Genomic DNA, 12493 nt, shown 5'->3' on the forward strand with positions numbered 1-12493 from the left:
AGAAACCAATTTGTGTTTATTCCAACAAACAGTAAAGGCCACAAAACGTTTTGCGTTGCTCAATGTTATGATATTGAAGTTCCTAAATTGTTTCCTAAATTACACGTGCATGAAACTCTATTTTTAAAAGGTTAGATTAATGGCATCGCTGAATTAAGTTATTGGAGGATGCAATGTTGCAGTCATTCATTCACAAATGACATTATATTAGACTGAATGATGTTTACCTGACAGATGCATTTTGCTTAAAAAACGTTAAAACTAATCAGATCTATAACAAATCGTCAAGTACACTGCAATACTGTAAAGGGTTCCCATTCCTAACGTTGATAATGACTGGGTTTTTTTTACTCTTTTTAACTGAATTTTCCACTTTCACAACATATACATGTACATACGTGGCATATCTCCTACACTAGTTGATACAATCATATTGGAAAACTTTCGACTATTTGAATATTTCATACTGTACAGTCCGTGTGTAGTAAAAGTAAAAAGAGAGAGAGAGAGAGAGAGAGAGAGAGAGAGAGAGAGAGAGAGAGAGAGAGAGAGAGAGAGAGAGAGAGAGAGAGGGGGGGGGCATTACTAACATGTGTATATAATATATAAACCATGTTAACTTGATAGGACCCTGTTCTACATGAATACTTGAAAGAGGAAAAAAAATTATAAAAAGCTTTCATATTCCTTATATCTACAATTTTTCATTAGCATACATTTTTGCGGTCAAAAGTCCTTCTATTATAACAGTTTTTATTACATGTTTATTGAATTTGCGTTACCTTTATATTTACAAGAAAAAATATATTGCTTCACAATAAATAAGAACTACCAAGTTGAAAAAAATAAAAAAAATATTTATTTTTACATTTTCAAAAAGAACTGATTGTTTATCAACTGTTATAAACAAATCAAACCGTCTCAAAATATATTCTTCAACATCATTCCATAATTCTATTACTACAGTACATTCATAAAATAAATGTCCAATACTCTCGTCCTTTCTTTTACAGAAAGTGAACACAGGAGACTCTGTTTTTGGGTTTTTTTTAAATATTTATTTATTTGTTGCAAAAATTCTATTAAGAATTTTGAACTGTAATCAATGTAATTTTGATTCTTGTGTAGATTTAAAATGGAGTTCAAAACTTTTGTTCCATGTTAAATGATGTTTCTTGTACATAATTATGACCCTTTTCTCTCCATTTTGATTAGATGAACATGTTTCTCTCTTTTTATCTAATAATAAGTTGTACATTAGTTTGCAGCCTTTACAATTACTAGTAAACAGTAGGATAGATTAGGGATAACAGGTCATATTCTTTTATGTTTTGTAAGTTTCGTGTGTATGAATCTTTGTATACTATGCAGTCTGGTCCTTACAGCAGTTCTTATACCTCGTTTTTTTAACTTATCATTAAATATATCTCAATAGATGTTATACTTTGTTGACACTCTGTTAAGAGATTGCTTTTTCGAGAAAGGTAACAAAAACAGCTGTTAAATGAGTATGATTGCCAGGGACACTTACATGGGAAATCCTTGTAAAGTTTAAAGTTATGGAAGAACATGCCCGTACTAGATTCAAATGTCGTTTTTAACTACCAGAGTTATATTCAAATGGAGCCAAAGTCAATGCCAAAGCCCCTTTTAGTGTTATTGTTTGTTTGCAATTTGCTCTAGCTGTTATATGCCGAAGTTTGCAAGTACATTCTTAATGTCGATCAATTTGATTACAACAGATATCGATTTTAAATTCACGCAGAGTCATTTGTAAAGTATTCTATTTCTTATGTTCAATTCTAAATATATGGTTTTAAAATCAAGCATTGTATTGTTTTTAAAAACATTCTTTTTAAGCCTTTTAGAACAATAAAAAGTTGATTGGGAAAAATATCAAAATGGGATGACGCAGGCCATCTATGGGATGGGGAATTCAAACTTATTAAAGTCACTTATTAAATTTAAAAAACTACCTATAATAGGATTCGACCTACCTTCCCATAAATATCCACTCCGGGGGGGGGGGGGGGGATTGTCTGAATTCACGCATGTGATCATGTTCCTATTTCAGAAATATAATTATATCTTTTCTTTCTTTGTTTTGAAAAATTAAAAAACATACTAAAATAATGATGATAAGCAATGACAAGTGATCAGAAAAGCGAACTCAAGCTGGTTATTCGTACAAGGTTATACGATAAAAAAAAATATATTAAGTACCAATCAGGCAATGTATCCCCCCATCACCACCATCCCTGTATCCACCCTGAGGAAAAAGAATGAACCCAAAACAAGTAAACCTAAAATATGTTATAAAATTTAGTCAATATTCTACGGGGTCATTTTTCTACAACCAACACGGAGAAACATGACCCTAAGGCCATAATTTCTACGATGTAATCCAAGTATTCTACAACTGAGTGGGTCATTTTTCTACGTCGAAAAATGACCCTCGGTCAATATTCTACGGGGGTCACTTTTCGTCGTTACACCGGACTATATTCCTTCATGCCATAGCTACGATTTCACGAATGTACAAGTCAAACTCGAGCGTTGCCGACGTACGTCTTATGTAAAGGGGTCAACTGTGATAATTTACTGTTAATCCTTACCATTTCAGGGAAAAATAGCCAAGATTATAAAATTTAATCATTTCTTTGGTAATTGTATGGAAACTTAAAGTGTGTCCGAATGCTCAACATTCCGTTTGTTGTCCTGTGGACAATCAAAAATGCAGGGTTTTTTTTTTTATTGCGAAACTGAATTTTAGTAAATTATAGTAAATTATATCTCTCATTGGATGAATAATAAAATCACAAGAAAATCTCAAAAGTTTTTATAATTTTATTCAAAATATTTTTAAAATAAAAATACAGTGTATATTATGACAGGTTGATAGAATTTGTGGAAGACGAATTAATAAATACTATTTCGGTATCATCACTGCCGGTCCTATCACGTGATTTGATTGGAGAAACCTCTTCTCCGCTGGGACATCATTTATAGAAATAATTTAGCCCTTATAAACAAGATGATACAAAGTACATATTAATTTAGTGAGACAAATAAAATTATGGAATGTGAACTATTAAATGTACATGAAAATGACAAAATTAAACGGAGGAAATAATCAAATAAATGAAGAAACCTAATACCTAGAAATGAAAACAATAATTCTATTAATCTACAGAAAGCAAAAGTGTATTATTTTTTTAATTGAGAAGGGTGATTCAATCATAATTGAAAAAGAAGAAAAACTTTCACCAAAAACAAATATCAAGACAAAACAATAAGCTGCTATGCAGAAATAACCTTTAAGTGGACACTTAGCTAAAAGGAACAAAAATATTAACAATTATACACAGATTCAAAAATATATCGATAAAATATACCAGGAACACATTATATAGCATATACATACATCAATTAAGGCTTTAGTTCTTTATTTTTTTTACAGGTAAAAAGTTTTAGCCATATAAAAATAGCACTTTAAAAATAACTTTGCCTTTACAGGTTGCAAAGATATATAATAATTGTGACATTGCATTTAGATGTGATGCATAAGGAATTGCGATAAAAACTAACTGTTAAAAGGAAATCAATTCTCAACAGTTTTGTTCATGGTAATGTTACATGACAAAATATAGTTGATTCAGTAGTTTCCTTCCTAAATCATCTGAGACGCTGTTCTAAATTGAACTATAATAATAAGACTGATTGCAACACAACACTATGCATGGATTCATATCGCCTATGGCGTCAGACGTTCAGATTTTATAAACAACAAACATATAAATCATAGTGTAAAATATATATATTAACTAAAAAAATGATCTCTGATTCAGGGTTTTTTTCAAATTTCCCGCCGGAGCGGGGCCCTTGTGTTGATTATAAGCGTCTTTCTAACTGGTTAATCTAGGTCATGTGAATGTCCATTCCTCTCGACAAAGACCTTCTTTGCATGCTTGACATAGCTCGGAGTTGTGTTGGTTCCTTGGTTTGCCAGCCCGGCGATCAATACGAAGGGGAGGACGGACGAAGCCGTAGTAAATCTGCCCTACTCTGTTGTAAACGTTTCCAAGGACCTGTGAAAAAAATATCAATAGGATGTATTACTGTCAAAGCCTCTTTATTCTACCCCACCCAACGCAATGCACATTTCAATTTGTTCTGGCAAACGGATGTGTTCATTATTTGTATCAAAAAATAGGGAAATCACCTATCTTTTTGGATTGCTACACAAAAAATATTCTTTATCAAAATTCATTTAGAATTTGAAAATGTTTATCTTATTTATGGAGTAAAATAAATTTTCTGTTTATGCTCGAAATCTAGAAGCCGGACATGAATCTAAAATAAAACAAAGACGCAATAACGAGAATGTTGGCATATGTGATAAACAACGACTGCTGATCATTTGCATTATTTTCCCGTTATCAAAATCGTTAAGACTAGAGAAAAATCATTTAAAATACATTGATCTTTGAGCTTAGATTCTTTGCATATCCAAATACCAACCTTGATGACCTCTTCAGGGTACCACATGGCATGCTCGTATTTGCCGTTTTTACATCTTTGGCATTGCTGGCCGTACAGTTTAAACATGACATAGCCCATATTGGTGGCATAGTTCAGCTGGAACCAAAAGATGACCCTGCCCTTCATCGACGTCCATCCGTGGCCACACTCCTGAAATCAAAAAACGACCGTCCAATCACATCACTTATTGACAGACATGAATGGCACAGAAAGGTATACAGGTATACGACTGAAGAGGGACAGTCGTCGACAGTAAGCGCCTACAGGTTCTAGATCTTGGCCAGTCCTAGCTGAATGTATGTTAATTTTCAGAAAATAATTGTGTATTTACTTATCTAATGGGGGGACTAAATGAACAGCTTGTTCCAAATAAGGATCGATATATTCTTATATTGTATAATAAACGTTCACAACAGTGTTTTAAAGAGAGTTTCACAAATCGGGGATAGGAGTTGGGGAACTAATCTACAATTAGAGAGTTTTTAAACTCTGAATCTCTTTAAATAGATCATATGAATCTAAAATTAGAAGTGACGTTTGGATCATTCAATTACAAAAAGGGAGAGTGTTTGAAAGCTTATCAGATCTTTATGTACATAATGTGTTGGGCTCACAGTGGTTTGGTATTTATGAGTGTGTTTAATGTCTTAAGAAGATAGCAAAACTAAATATTTTGTGTCTATTTGTTTAATCGAGCTATTGGTGCGGTGAGGTCTCCAGTATGGGACCCGTTGCTGACAATCGCAAGAAAATTTAAAAACTAATTTCGTAATGTTTAATTAAGACAAACAGTATACCTGAAGCGTGCACTTGTACCTTATACATTGAAACAAGAAAATTAATCAAATTCATTTCCAAAACACTTTGTTTCAGAATATGAAAAGATTTTCCAGACTTGTGGACCATATTCATTAATATACAAGACAACGTGTAAGGAAAAATGATGTAAATTCATCACCTGAAGTGTCAGAACAGTGCATAAATTTCGCATGGCAGCCGCTTTTATTTTTGTATAATGCTGACCACATACGCAATGCGGTCCGTCACCCCCTGGTAAAAGCGGGGGGTCCCCTCCTTACCACAGACCATAAACTTAACCCCTGATCATCGTTGCAGACGACCATCAAGGTCACCTTGTTCGATGACGGACACCTTTGAATTTTACTACATATAAGCGTTTGAGTGACCTGCTTTCATCTACATCCTTTAGAGCAACAATGTAATTCCTCCAAGGAATATATTTCGCTCGCCAGGCATTCCCTGGAAACAATGGTATTTGGAGATGGTGTTTGTGTACAGTATATTGGGCTCTTGCAGGGAAATCAGCTGGTCTTATCATTAACCATATGTTAAGATACCCCTACATTGGCTTTGAACCCCCAATTAAAACTTTTTCCTTAATTTTATATATCGTACGATGCTGTTTGTTGTTTTGATATCAAATTAAATTGAAGGTTAACCAGAGAGGAATATAGCTTGATAAACAGTGTGTGCTATTTAATGCCCACTGAAATGGAGAAATAATAAGAGATTGATTAATGGATGCAAATGAAATCATAAGCAGAAACATTACGGTCGGGTTTAATGCAACCACACGCTACCTCCAAAAACAATGAATATTTACACCGTCAGTAGACTTCACGTAACGTGTGAATCACGGATTCCGATTAATATCATCTCTATCTAGAACATGGTTTCATTCACTGATGCCTTAACTTCACTGTTTTAACAAACAACCCATTTTTTGCACCAGTGATTTACGCACGTCAAACGTTCTCATGTTCTTGTGTTCAAAAGATAACTCGAGTGAGGGCCAGGCATCTTATACACATCGGCATTTGTTACATGAATAGCAATGGAATCTAGAAATATTACCCCGACAGATAATCTGTATTTTTTTCTGTTGTTTGAATAGGATTTTACCATATGGATAAAACGTGATGAAATTGTTAAATTACCGTGCTTCGCTATCAGAATCTGTAAACCACTTTCAAATCCTGATTTTAACTGTCTGGCATTGTGGTCAATTATTTAAGGACAATTTTTTCTTGTATATGTTCATAATTAAATGATCATTAGGGTCTTCATCCGCAAGTTACTAAGGTAAAGAAACACCCTTTTGAAGTTCAGTTTATCAGTTAGGTCGGGCGTTTATGCAATTACGGCCTTCTGTCTTGGAGAAAATGATATGTTGGTTTGAGTCTTTGACCCTTGCGTACCTGACATGAGAATCGAACTTTGGCGCTGTCTTTGAATGTTCTCCATCTATCGTTTGGTGGACAGAAAGTAGGCACGAGCTGCCACGAGTGGGGATAATACTGACTGAACAGTCTGTCGAATTCGCCGTGCCATACCAATTCCATTCTGCAATAGAAAAAAAAGGGGAACCTTAAATACTCTCAATACAAATTTTATTAAAGTATTACGAAATGTCTTTTACATGTGTTATACCACTAAAGAATATTTATTCAATTTCAAAGAGATGAGTGTAAAAATCTATAGAACTATAAATTTCGCGAAAAGAATAAAAAAAAATTATTAAAATTTCTTTGGAGGACCACAAGAGTGGGATTTTTATCTACTATCTTCAATGATATGTATAAACTCTCATTGGTTTTATTTGACATGCGCTCAAGCAAAGCCTGTGCGCTTTATTTCGTTACTGTATGGCCGGGTAGGATTCGAGTTTCTTTAGGTATTTCTCGCGATTGCTCCTGATTTATTGCAGGATAACGATGGTAACAGAAGTGCGGTGAATTAAACAGAGATAAATTTACCTGTCGTCGGAAAAACAAGTTTTATAGTTTAAAGGGCCGACGATTTACTGTCTTTAAGCCGTGCATTTTACCTCGATGGTAAATTTATTTATATATATAGCGTATATATGTTAAGTTGTTCGTGCTCAGGTGTGTGCATTTGAGTGGATTCTTGTTGTTTAGAACTCAAAAGAAAAATTAACCCTTGAGACAAGGTTCATTTTATTTAATGGAAAATGTGCATGAATGGGCTAAACTATAACGTTGTTTAACTAATAGAATTATTCTTTGGATAAAATAATTGACTTCAACGGTTTCAATGAGAAATAATTTTCGATGTACGAAATTTATGTAGTCTTTAAGATAATAAAAGGCCAATATTTGCTTGCTTTTTTTCATACCCCCCCCCCTTCTTTTACAATAGTACTCAAACAATGTTGGGATTTTAATTACATTTTCTAATTAAAGCGGTTCAAGCGGAAATGACATGTTAAACCCCGCTGACCCCATGTGATAAGATCATGCACTGATGGATCCAACTCCACAAGAAACATGGCTTCGTCATCCCCAGCACACCAAAACAAGAACAAGGTTTGCTTAATGCACATTTATTCTCTCTCCCGACAAACGAAAATACGAGCCGTTTGATGATCATATCAAACGAAACATTCAGGGATAAAAACGAACAAGATCGGTAAATTGGAAAGTAGGCATCTCCCCATGTTAAGGAGATAAATCACGCGAAAATGACTTATTTGCATATGCTTTTGACAGATGTGTGTCTTGTGCATATATTCCTTTCCATCTTTTTATCATATTTTATCAAGGGGTCACCAAGGTATGTGAATAAGCGCATTGTCTGTTGAGACCTCTTAATTTAATATGTTTCGAAGACATGTTGTTAAATTGTTCTAATGGATGACAGAAGAAAAACCCCTGATGTTAATCATGCTAAATTTACTCCACAACAAATAACAACATAGTTGGATCTTTCTACCTGTATATTTGACCACCATTAGTCCCTTAATTCTCATCAACCGTATCATTTTAAGTACTTTGTATATATCTTGTCATTACCCCGCTCTCTACCCCTTTTATTCGTTGACCATACCGAACACCCCTCTCCGTTTTAATTGATAAAATTTACTGTCGAGACGACATTTGAACTGCCGAGAAATGTCTTTTTTAATGGACAATGTTTGCCATTCTGTATTCAAGTTGAACTAATACCCGGCGGCTACACATCGTTTAAGATGGTTCTGCAATCTGATCTTGGATGTTGTCCGCGATGGAATTTTTGTTTGACTTTGACTAAGGCTTTTCAATTAGAAAAGGTCAAAACATGTCAAGGTCTCTCAATAAAAATAGATACCAACTTTGTAAATACTTAATAGATAGCCAGCTTTTCTTTAATTTTGAATGAATCGTAAATGGACTTTTCAAAAAGGGGATGAGGCGATACAGATGCGTAGTCAAACTACGTACATGTATAAGTTCTATACACTTTCATATATTGTATTTACAAATAACTTGAATTACGTTTTAATTTTTTATTTCGTGCTTCCCTGCATTTAATGTTAACACCCTTTTCATTCCATATATGATGATCGTACAATATACTTCAGATTCTATTTCTATTTTTTGAATTTGCAGCTCTCCTCGCATTTAATTATGGAATAAATAAAACAGACTGCTCTGGTTTTTTCATATATGTGACGATGTCTTCTTGAGCTTTATTGTTACAAAAGAAATAAAATAACCATAAATTTGCCAAAAAATGTTGGCACCGCAAAGCAAATGTGTTAAAATATTAAGTTATGAACGTAATCTATTAAGGCATTATGTAAAAGTTGACATTTCTAAGCCGGAAATTTCATACCTTGTCGTACAAAACAAGGTACATTGTACATTTATCGTTTTGATTTATAACAATTAAAAGAACGGGCGGAATTAGCAAGGTTCTTTGGTAAAGGGGCGACAGAGAATCGATTACAGAGTATCGTTTATAAGAGAGTTTGACTATAAAAGTGAGGGAGGTATAAGACTCTTAGGTATTAATGAGATACCATCGTTCATTTTAACGAACGTCTTGGCTTGAATTTAATTAATATCTTTATGCTAATTAATATATGTCGTTTGGTAAATTAATACGGCGTCGCTTGCATAAGTCGTCGACTTCATATATATGTCCCCCCTTAAAATAGAACGAACTATAAAAAATCGTCCACCGTTTCCTGGATAGGTGCAAGTTTTTTTTAATAATTTGATAATTTTTTGGAGGTTTTCCCTATATTCGTCGAGGCTTGTACGAATAAATTAATGACGGACCGATATGTGTTCATTTCTGACCTACATGTATATCAGGATGACACTTTGTGACGAGACTCATACATAATATGCGCAATTGCTCTAAAGATGGTCTCTTTTTTGCCACTAAAAGTTGCAATTTTCGCTTTAAACCCATTAAAAGCATCCTTTGACGATCGACGGATGATATCGGACACCTGGGTGGGCCTTGAACACGGCGAGAATTCGGTAAAATATACCCGGTATACAAAGCTACAGCTGGGAAGTTATTCACCCCCCCCCCCAACTATCTATTCTTATTTAAATGCACGGAGACAACCCATTGCAAGATAAAACAATGTTCAAACAACGGCCTGTACCATCTTATCACATCAAATGCATGATATTGAAAATAAAAGAGATATATGTTATTGTTTCTATCTCTCTTTGGTAGGTTCAGCAAAGAAGCACGTGAATAAGATTACAAGCTTTTATATGGACACTTCAACCTGTTTGCTTTAAACATTTCAATATGATTTATTACGTCTGGTGTATGCCAGGCCAAATTCGGTGCAATTAAGGTACAAATTATTTAAGACGGCTTGGATGGGCTCTATCATATATATGTAACTACAGCAGTTAGTTGACCCCTGGTGGAACGTGTCTTCCGAATGGTTTGGGGTCAACATGGCCTGATTTGGTTCGGGTGGTTTGAATACTATTTTAACGCGTATATTCAAAGATAAGATAAAATAACTGTTTGTTTAGACCCTTCTTCAGAGATAGTTTAACTCGATGGTACCCACTCCCAGTTATCAGACTGGTCGTCACTGTCATCTGCTTGTTAAAAATGTCTCAGCATCTAAGGAGAGCGTGTAAACGAATTTAAAAAACGAATTCAAGAGCAATTCAAAACTTTTTCTCCTTCCCCACTACTGGTATTTTTAAATGCTTGTGATAGAAAAGAATTCACGTGTTTTAATAATGGATGATTACTTGTATACCAAACCTCCTTCTGTTAATTTGTGTCAGAATTTTATTGTATCTATGTATAATGAACAAACAAAATCCCCTGCTCTTCCCAACCCAAGAAGCCCTAAATCTTTAAACGACGTTGCCCAATTCTGCAGTATTGTTGACACTTTGGTTAAAACTGTGTACCGGGTAAATTCTCATTCACTTTTATGTCTACAAAACTCGGATTAGTTATCTTTCACAAGGGATGACACTTTATCAATTGATCCAGCAATTTTCCGTTTCCAATTTAAAAGACATAGATAATAACATCAATTGTCTGATGATTGAATGATCTAAAAAGACCTCTTCAGGAGACAGTTTATTGTCTTCGAGTAAATATTGCCACATATCTGATTACTTGTGATGACATCTCGTTCTATCATCGTAATCTGGGGAGCTGTGGGTTCACGATGAACCTTGCTCTCGTCGTGTCGTACCCGTAGAACCATGTATAAGAAAATGTGCAAAGGGTTTACCGCACCACTAGATGATCAAATTGCGTGTAAAACGTACATAATTTTTTTATGTGAAATGTAAATTTCCTACAACATGTGTCTTTTGGCCCCCCAAAAATGCTGACAAACTACATGGCAGTATACAATGTACAAAATCCTTTGAGATCAGTGAACCCTCATTAGTGACAAAATGATGTCAACCAACTCTGCAAAAAATACGAGCAAATTATAAAATGACAATTTAATGATTCTCACCTCTGTGATAGGAGCAGTCCTAAATCCTTGTCTCCATAGTTAATTAGGTGCATAATAGACCCGGGGGCCATCGTCGATCCCTGGGGAACGGTGTTTAGGGTCAGCGCAGTGTTTCCACCCCCGGGCGTGAAGGCCAAGGATGTAGTGCAGGGGTTGAGGGTCATTGGCGCAATGGTACTGACGGGACTGACCCCCGGGCTCACAACGGGACTAACCCCCGTGCTACCCAGCCCCGGGTTGACTGAGGTCTGTGTGAGATACAGCATGGTGGTCGGTGAGATCAAAGAATCCAGTGGGAAAGTTTACAAGGGGGTCCTGAGTTTGAAGAACACCGAAATCCCTATCATTCAGTCTCTGTCCTCAACAGAATCACTGGTCCCGTCTCTTGCGGTCCGACGGTTTGGAAAAGAGAGAGATAGAATCGTGTATTGATAGCCGCTGGACACAGCGAGTGACCAGATAATGTTATATAGAGCTTCCTATTTCCCCCAGGCGTCAGCCAGCAAGTGGCTTCTTTAACGAGCTCGGACAATTTCTGTTCCTTCGGTAATCTTCCGATGCATTGATCAACACATTAATTTTTCTCTTTGCTGAAGAAATAAAAAAAAGATATGGAAAGATAAAATATAGAAGTCCGTATAGGCAGTGGTTTAGCGACTGTCAAGTGTATTATATGCAGCTTTGTCACGTTACCTTCCCCACACAACGATTTCTGATGCCGGTGTTTCAAGTGTGCTCATGTTTATATAGGGTTCCCCTTGTCAAGGTGCGATTCAGGTAAGTTCAAACTGTTGTCAGTGGCGCGTGAGACGTCCTCTCTCTGTTATTTTCAGAACTCATATTACACTTAAATTTATACATAAAAATGATTCGTTTCAATTTTTGAACTTTTTTGCTGGGAACGTCGGTGCAGTGTCAACTTAATGCATTATCAAGTCAAACCACTTACAGTGTAATATCTTTTATATATAAACGATAACACCGTCTTCTAAAACAATTTTTAAGTTAGATTTCTAATCCTAATCAAAAAGATGTGTCAAATAGATTAATGTAATGACTTGCATTACATACTTTTTGAAAAAGAAACATTGATGAAGAAATACTAACAAACCCGGAAGTGTCAGAAACCTTTTGACAAATTTTGTGGAGTTGACAGTATGTACTGTATCAGCCTCTGGATAT

The 12493-nt window shown here is 35.2% G+C and overlaps 1 protein-coding gene across 1 annotated transcript; it reads right to left on the bottom strand.

Annotated features, from left to right (window-relative positions):
- Positions 1-3799: 3799 nt before the first annotated feature.
- Positions 3800-12129, bottom strand: LOC105330532 (receptor-transporting protein 3). Its single transcript, XM_011432271.4, has 5 exons — positions 12005-12129; positions 11312-11901; positions 6762-6906; positions 4522-4692; positions 3800-4088 (listed from the first exon to the last, which is right to left on the bottom strand). The coding sequence occupies exons 2-5, from the start codon at positions 11575-11577 to the stop codon at positions 3924-3926; spliced, it is 747 nt and encodes a 248-aa protein (XP_011430573.1). The 5' UTR covers positions 11578-11901; positions 12005-12129; the 3' UTR covers positions 3800-3923.
- Positions 12130-12493: the final 364 nt, after the last annotated feature.

Source organism: Magallana gigas, chromosome 3 (genome assembly GCF_963853765.1).
Source record: "Magallana gigas chromosome 3, xbMagGiga1.1, whole genome shotgun sequence".
Lineage (NCBI taxonomy): Eukaryota > Metazoa > Mollusca > Bivalvia > Ostreida > Ostreidae > Magallana > Magallana gigas.